Source organism: Chiroxiphia lanceolata, chromosome 4 (assembly GCF_009829145.1).
Source record: "Chiroxiphia lanceolata isolate bChiLan1 chromosome 4, bChiLan1.pri, whole genome shotgun sequence".
NCBI lineage: Eukaryota > Metazoa > Chordata > Aves > Passeriformes > Pipridae > Chiroxiphia > Chiroxiphia lanceolata.
This window is the reverse complement of record NC_045640.1, coordinates 159878-168065: the sequence shown is the minus strand read 5'-3', so window position 1 is coordinate 168065 and position 8188 is coordinate 159878. Positions and strand designations below refer to the sequence as shown.

Sequence of the window (8188 nt, the reverse complement as noted above, 5' to 3'; positions counted from 1 at the left end):
GACCCCAGTATGGCAAAGGGCAGCTCGGCCTTGCCCGGTGCCACAGTGGGCCGGGGTGGCACCAGTGTGCCCGTGTAGCCCCAGCGGAGCTGCGGGTGCAGGGACACTGCGGTGGGTCTGAGACCACTCGGTGACCCGAGCCTGCCCGATGCCCCTGGGGTGTCGGGTGGCCTCGGGGTGTGCAGTGTCCCCGGTGCCCCTGGGCCTGCCCGATGCCCCTGGGGTGTGGGGTGCCCTCGGGGTGTGCAGTGTCCCCGGTGCCCCTGGGCGTGCCTGGTGCCGCTGGGATGCGGGGTGTCCCCGGTGCGTGCAGTGCTCCCGGTGCGGCAGCTGCAGCCCCCGGTGCCGCCGTGATTTACAGGCGCAGGCCCCCCGTAATGTCATTTGCCCCAGACCGGTGGCGCCAGGGTGCCCGGGTGGCCCCCCCTCCCCCCAGCCAGATCCTGACCCGGGGCTACGACCCGCCTGGGAACCGCTGGGACCCACCCGCGGGGCCGCCGCGCCTCTGTCGCGATAGTCGCCGGAGGACCCGGCCCAGCCCGCGTCGCTCTCCGCTGCCGTTACCTCCCGTCGGCGGGGCCGACTTGGCCTCCGTGACCGGGAAAGGCAGGGCGGGGGACCGGGGTCCATCGTTGGCAACGGCGGGGCTGGGGGGTCCCGGCAGCGGGAGGACCTCGGGGTCCACCACCCCGAACAGCGAGTCCGCATGGGCCAGGAACTGCAAGTGGGCGCGGGGTCGGTGCCCCGGGGTTTCTGCAACTGGCGACAGCAGCTCGAGGGGACTAGAATCCGTGTCCTCGGGATGGGTCCGTGCCGTGGGAATGGTGGGTGGGGGCAAACCCCAGGTCCCCGTACCGGGCGCGGCGGCTCCGGGGCCGCCAGATCCGTTTGCTCCGCTCCGGGCGGGCTCGGTGGGACCGGGCTCGGTGCGGAGCCCGCGAGCCCCGAGAGCGGCGGGCGCGGGGCCTCTCCGTGCGCTCCGGGTCGGGACAACGGCGCCGGGCCCGGGGCCGCCCCGTGCGCTCCGGCGGGGCGGGGTAGGACCGGCTGGAAGACCCGACGGGGCTGCGGGTGGAGCGGGAGCGCGGAGAGGCGCCGCGCTGCTGCCCGGTGCGCGGCGGCGGCTCCGGTGGACCGGGGAGGGTCCGGCGGCCGCCTCGGCGGGACGAACGGGTACGGGCACGTCGGGGCGCAGGGGGGTCCCGGGGCCGGGGGGGCGCGGGCGCTCGGGACCCGACGGGACCATCCGCTCCGTCCGGAGCGGCGGCGGGGGCCCGGGGCGGTGGCAGCGGCGGGGGGGAGCTCGGGGGCGGGGCCCCGGGCTGTCAATCACGGGGCGCGGCCGCCAATCAGAGCGCGGGCGGTGGGAGTTCGGCCGGTCCGGATGGAGAGGGGCAGAAAAGCGCGTCCCGCCGGGGCCCGCAGCCCACCCGCGCTCCCGCCCCGAGGCCGCCAGCGGCCGCGAGCCATGCCCCGCACCCTGCCCCGAGCCTGCACCCGCACCCGGCACCCATCCCGCAGCGGGCACCCGCCCCGCACCCGGCAGCTGCCCCGCACCCGTACCCTGCACCGCGTCCTGCACCGCACCGGACCCCCCGCGACCGCCCTCGCCGCCGCCCCCGCCGCCCCCCGGCCATGCCCGCGCCCCGCCGGCTCTGAGTGCGGCCGCGATGGAGCGGGAGGGCAGCGGCCCGGGTCCCCCCGCGCCCCACGAGCCCATCAGCTTCGGCATCGATCAGATCCTGGGCGGCCCCGAGCCCGCGGGGCCGCACCGGGCGGCCGCAGAGCACGACTACGGGCTGTACGGCGGCGGGTACGGCCCCGCCGGTCCGCTCGGTTCCTACAACCTCAACATGAGCATGAACGTGAGCGTGAACGTGACCCCCGCGCCCGCCGCGCCGCCCGCCGGGGTCATCCGCGTCCCGGCGCACCGGCCCGCGCCCGCTCCGCCGCCCGCCGCCCCCGCCGCGCCGCCGCCGGGGCCCGCGCTGCCGGGCTCACCTTCCCCTGGATGGAGACTACGCGCCGCATCGCCAAGGACCGGCTCTCAGGTGAGCGGGCGGGACTGCTACCGGCGGCTTTTTGACGGCTCCGGGGCTCACACGACACCGGCGGCTCCGGGGGGCTCCGTCGGGGCGGTGCTGCGCGGCGGGCGCGCGGCGCGGTGCGGGTCGGGGCGGGCGCAGGGACCGGCCAGGCACGGCGGGGACCGGGAGCTCCGCCGGTTCCGCCGCACCCGGTCCTCGCCTGCCGCCGTCGGGGCCCGCGGGAGCGACTGGGGGCTGGCGCGGCCACCGGCGGCTCCACCGCAGGTACCGAGCAGGGTCCGGCGGCTCCACCGCGGTACCGAGCAGGGTCCGGCGGCTCCGGGCGGCGCCTGAAGGGTCCCACCGGGCTCCGGCCTCGGGCTGTGCTCTGTGTCCGGTCCCTTCCCCGGTCCGGGGGTCGCCGCGTGCTGACCCTGTCCCATTGTAAAGGGGAGGCTGCCGGGGAGGTGGGGTGGGGGCTCTGCAGGGTGCGGGGTGTGGGGCTCTGCAGGGTGCGGGGTGGGAGCTCTCTTGGTGCGCGGAGCGGGGTGGGGGCTCTGTGGGGAGTGGGATTGTGATGAGGGGTCTGGTGGGGACAGGTGTGTGGAGTGGGGGGAACCTGCCATGGGACCGCAGGACAAAGCCTGTCTGTGTATGGAGCGGGGTGCCCCAGACCCGTGAGCCCAGGAATGGGGGTGATGGGGGGGCTGTCTGGGGGATGTGTGGGGATGGGAATCCCCAGACCAGCACATGCAGGAATTGGTGCAGAACGCAGGGTGCCGGTGCTGTGGAGAGGCCAGGGTGGGCCTGTTCTGGGGCCGGGGTGAGCAGCAGCGACAAAGGTGTCAGGGAGGCGGTGAGGGGTTCCCGGTGGGGCGGGGGCGAGCCCGTGCTGAGTGCTGAGCACCAGTGATGGGCAGGATACTGGTTGCTGCACCTCCGAGGAGAGGAGCAGGTGCTCAGGTCGGGGTCCCGGGCACCGGGGCCGTTGTGTGGGTGCCGAGACCCCCAGCCTGGCTCGGCTCGGCTCCCGCCCAAGATGGCGGCGCTGCCACGTCTGCGGCGCGGCCGCGTGTGGGGACGAGGCCGGGGGCCGTGTGGGGCTGGGGGCCGAGCACCAGCCACGGGGTGATGGGGTGGTGTGGGGTGGGAGGCTGGGGACTGTGGGGGTCCCACCCGGGTGCCAGCAGAGCCGTGTTCGCCTCCCGGCCCGCCCCGCCATCGCAGCGGTGACGAAGCAAGCACCGTCCCCGTGCAGGGGTGGTGGGTGACGTCCTTGTCTCCTGCCTGGCGCCAGCGGAGGGTGGACGGGGCGGCCCCTCCCAGTACGGGGTCTCTCAGCCGCAGCCATCACTCAGCGCTGGCCTTGGGGTGGGCTGCGGGCGGGCGGCATCTGGTCCCGGCAAGGGGCCGCCCTGCGGGGAGGGGGCGCGGGGGCCTCCGTCCCCCGACTGCGCGGCTCCACCTGCGTCAACCGTGTCCGCCCCCGCCGCGGGCAGGCGGCCTCCTGGGCGGGGTGGGAGGGAGGGTCTGTCAGGAGGTCCCCGGGGTGCTGTGGCCTGTGCCCTGTTGTCCTTGTGCCATGGGGGCCCAGGGCCCACGGTCACCCTTGGTCCGGCCACTGTGCAGCCCCGCCCATGCTGGCCCTGGCGATGGCCATGTTGCCACAAAGGTGCCATAAGGCTGTGGTGCCACAGGGCCATGGGGCCATGGTTTGGCCATGGCTGCTACTGGAGCGGGAGGGCAGTGGGTGTTGGGTGCTGACCCTGCCAAACCTTCACCTTCCCCCTGCACCACTTCGCTGCCGTGAAGCTGTTGGCTCCAGCTCGATTCGGGAATGCGGCACACTGGCCTAGTCAGGGCTGGCTCACACCTCCTCTGGGAAGGGACAACCCCTTCCCCGGCCCCTGGCACTTCGGCAGCTGCCATTGGTCAGCCCGGGCACTGCTGGCACATGGAGGCAGATGCCAGGAATGGAGGGAGACACCATCTGCCTCCTGACACATGGCTGGGGTCCCACCCCCTGCCGGGAGGGCTGGGCAGACCCTGCAGTGTCACGAAGGCTCCTCGCGGCAGGGCTTGCTGTGTGGGGAGGGTGGGTTTGGGCAGCCAGAAGCCGACTGTCCTGCATCAGCCCTGTGACCAGAGCAAGCCCATCTGCCCCGTCCTGGTGCCCACCACTGGGCTGGGGAGCGATCATGCTGTGGTTGTGCGGTGGAAAAGGGTCCTCCCTTGAACCACCTCTTGAGCTGCCCCGGGGGAGCAGGTAGGGATGACTCAGGGTGTCCCCCTCTCCTCTTCTCCCCTAGCAGCACTGGTGGCCTCCTGGAGCTCCCCATCCATGGCCCCCCAGAGCTCCTCATGGCCATGATTCCTCCCCGAGCTCCCTGTCCTCATGGCCCCAGAGCTCCCCAGCATCCCCTCGGTGCTCCTGCTCTGCCTGCATCTGCTGGAGCTCCCCCAGGAGCCCCCCATCATCCCACTCTCCCCACAGCCGCACTGTCACCCTTCACGGCCACGCGACGCATCGGGCACCCGTACCAGAACCGGACACCGCCCAAGCGCAAGAAGCCGCGGACGTCCTTCTCCCGGGTGCAGCATCTGCGAGCTGGAGAAGCGCTTCCAACGGCAGAAGTACCTGGCCCTCGGCCCGAGCGTGCCACCCTGGCCAAGGCCCCTCAAGATGACGGATGCCAGTTCAAGACTTGGTTCCAGAACCGCCGCACCAAGTGGAGGTAACAGCGATGGCCTCAGGGCAGCTGCCACGACCCAACAATCCCTCCAGCAGCCCAACCCCACATCCCCTCTGGCAGTCCCTTCCCCTGGATCCTCTCCAGCAGCTCTGCACCCCTCCTGTCGGCCAAGCCCCCCCATCCTAGGAGGGCTGGACTGGGGAGGGATGGGATGCCCATCACCGTGGCATCCCCCTGTGCCCAGTGGATGAGGTCTGATGGTGTCATGGGAGTGCCACACCGGCACAAGGTGGTGCTGAGGGATGAGGGACAAGGGACAGGGCTGCGGGGCAGTGCCACACTGACACACGGTGGTTTGCTGAGGGACAAGGGACAGGGCTCTGCAGGGCAGTGCCACACTGACCCACGGTGGGCTGAGGGACAAGGGACAGGGCTGCAGGGCAGCTCTGGCGGGCCAGCTGTGGTCTGTACCATCGGTGGGTCTCCGCAGGCGTCAGACGGCGGAGGATGCGCGAGGCGGAGCGGCAACAGGCCAACCGGCTGATGCTGCACCTGCTAGCAGGAGGCTTTCCAGAAGAGCCTGGCGCAGCCCCCTGCCGCAGGACCCGCTCTGCATGCACAACTCCTCGCTCTATGCCCTGCAGAACCTCCAGCCCTGGCCGAGGACAACAAGGTGACATCGGTCTCGGGGGTGGCCTCTGTGGTGTGAGGGCCCCGGGTGTCGCCGATGTGCCGGGAGGTGGCAGTGGGAGCCCAGCCTGCAGCAGGGAGGGGACTGCAGCTTCCTGGGGCCTCCCACGGGCAGCCCCCTCCCTGCCACTGACAAGCCCCTTGGGCCCCCTGGCTGGGTGGCCATGCCCCTGCAATTGGACTCAAAGCTTTACCAAATCCCACCTGGAGCACCGCTGTGGGCAGCCCCCTGCTCGGACCCCCTGGGAGCCCACAGCCAGGCCCTACACCCTGCGGGGCTCTGCAGCCCCCCCACCCCAGGGTCCCCTGTGCCAGGGCAGCTCCTTGGGGGTCCCTGTCAGGACCTGCTGCCAACCACCAGCGGCTCCATGAGTCAGGCTGGGGCAGCCACAGTCCCCAGCCCCACCTGGAGCAGGGCACAGTGTGGACATCCCGTTCCTGGTGCTGGGACCTGCCCCCCCCAGTGGGGTCTGCACCCACCACACCACTTGCCTTATCCTGGAGTTTGCCACCTCCGGCTTCCAGCTGTACCCACCATGCTGAATGAAGAACTTGGCCACTCTGGCTCCTCCCCAGTGGTGGGACAGGACTGATGGACTGGGCCCCTGGCCCTGCACCCACCGATCTGTCGGCTCCCTGGGCACGGACTGCCCCCACGGCCCCCCCATCATGGACTTGGGGTGCTCCCTATGCCAGTGGATTGTAACCAGCCCCTGACTCCCCCCTGGTACCCCCATCACCTCCCACAGACTGAGCCTTCGTGACCACAGCACACTCGTGGGGGGCAGAGGGGCTGAACCCCCCTCCTTTGGCAAATCTCTGTGCCCCCTCCCCAGTGACTCCCTAAGTGGAGGTTTTCCCCTCCCAAGACCTTCCAGCCCCACTCTGGCCTCGATTGGTGATGATGGTGGGGAGGAAGGGGGGAGAACAACGATGACCTTGACCCTGCACTTGACCTTGCCCCCCCACCTGACTGCTACCCACGACCCTGCCCCACTTTTGGGGGCAGGCTGCTGCTGGCCCCCCACCTCCGCTGCTGCGGGAGGAGCCGGACAGCCGGTACCGCGGGATTGGCTGCTGTTCCGTGACGCGGGGGGGAGTGGGAACAGCATCACCACCGGGATGAGCGCGGCTGAGGGCCGGCCCCGGTGCCGGTGGGGCGGCGGCGGCGAGGCGGTTCTCCGCGCCCGTGCTGAGGCTGCCGGTTACGGAGGCTGCTGCGAGCCCGAGCCGCCGAGGTGGAGGCGCTGCGGGGGGCGGTGGGTGCGTTACACCGGCAGCTGGAGGGGCTGCGGGACCGGCGGAGCGGGGAGCTGGCCAAGTACCAGGTGCGGGATGGGAGGGGGTCGGGGAGTGCCTGGGGGGCTGGGATGGAACGGGGGGCTGGGAGCGAGGAGGGGGTGGATGTTTTGGGGAGGGGGAGGGGTGGTGTCGGGGCTGGATGCCTGGAGGGATGGGGTGAAGGGGGAGGATGGGGAGGGGCGGGTCGGGGGGTCCCGATGGAGCTGAGGGCCCGGGGAGGCAGCGGGAGGGGGCGAGGGATGGCATGGGGGTGTTTGGGCGGGGGCGGGGGGCTGGGGTGTCCGTGTGGGGGGGTGTCGGTGTGGGGCTGAGGATCCCGAGGTCCGTGCGGGGCGGGGGCCGGGCCGGGGATCCCGGGAGTCCGTGTTAGGCGGGGTTCGGATCGCGGGTGGGGGTCCGTGCGGGGCGGGGGTCGGGCTGGGGGTCCCTGTGGGGAGGATGTTCTGCCGCGGGTCCCGGGGGTCGCCCCGCGGTCTCGGCGCTGCTGACGGCCCGGCTCAGGAGCGGGTGGCGGAGCTGGAGCGGGAGATCGGGGCGGCGGAGGCGGAGATGGCCCGGTGCCTGCGGGAGTACCGGCGCTGCTGCGGCTGCGGATGGCGCTGGAGGGCGGAGATCCGCCGCGTACCGGTACGCGGGGGGAGGCGCGGGGGGCGCGGGGAGCGCGGGGCTCAGCCCGGCCTTCTCTTCCAGGGAGATGCTGGAGAGCGAGGAGCTGCGCCTGGCGGTCTGGCCCCGCCATGATCGGAGTCCTGGAAGCCCCGGTCCCATCACCGGACCCGCCGTGACCACCAGACCCCCTGCACCGTGACCGGACCCTCAGCCCTACAACCAGACCCCCTGTCCCGCTGTGACCGGACCCGGTCCCTCCACCGAGCCCCAGACCCTCGACTCCTGTGCCCCAGGACCCCCGACCTCGGGCCGTGGTACCTCGGACCCTCTGGACCCCTCTGGACTCACGGAGTCTTGGTCCTTCTGCCCCCTCGTGCCACGGGCCCCAGACTCCTGTGCCCCGCCTGCCCCCTGTCCTGGGACCCCCGGGAGGCAGCGCTCGTGGGGCCACACACTCACCAGCCTCTCTGGGGTGGGGGTCCCGGCCCAGACCCGCGGGAAGCACCTCAATAAAGCTCCGTGGCATCACCCGGAGCCGACCCGTCTTGGGGGGTGGGAGGGGGCAGGGGGCAGGACCCCGGCCAGGAGCACCCTCTGCGCTCCGGGGGTCTGTGGCAGAGCAGAGGCCCGGGGGGGCTCCAAGGGGAGGAGCTCAGGGGTGGGGCCCGGGCTCCATCCCGCCTGGTGCAGCCCTTCACCCTGGGCTGGGCACCCTCCCGAGCACCGAGGGGGCACATCGTGGGGGCTCGGCCACAGCTCCAGGGGGAGCTGAGCCCCCCACTGCTGTCGGGTGACCCCTGCCCCCTCCACTGGTGCTGTGACCACCTCCTGCTCTAGGACTGGTGCTCCTGGGATCAGGACAGGATC

The 8188-nt window shown here is 72.4% G+C and overlaps 1 protein-coding gene across 1 annotated transcript; it reads left to right on the top strand.

The window, feature by feature from the left end:
- The first annotated feature begins 1670 nt into the window (after window positions 1-1670).
- On the top strand, window positions 1671-5694 carry TLX2 (T cell leukemia homeobox 2). Its single transcript, XM_032686390.1, is given in 10 exon segments — window positions 1671-1995; window positions 1998-2051; window positions 4522-4625; window positions 4627-4671; window positions 4674-4762; window positions 5211-5229; window positions 5231-5278; window positions 5280-5309; window positions 5311-5377; window positions 5380-5694. Coding segments are annotated over 10 exon segments (831 nt in total). The 3' UTR covers window positions 5430-5694.
- Window positions 5695-8188: the final 2494 nt, after the last annotated feature.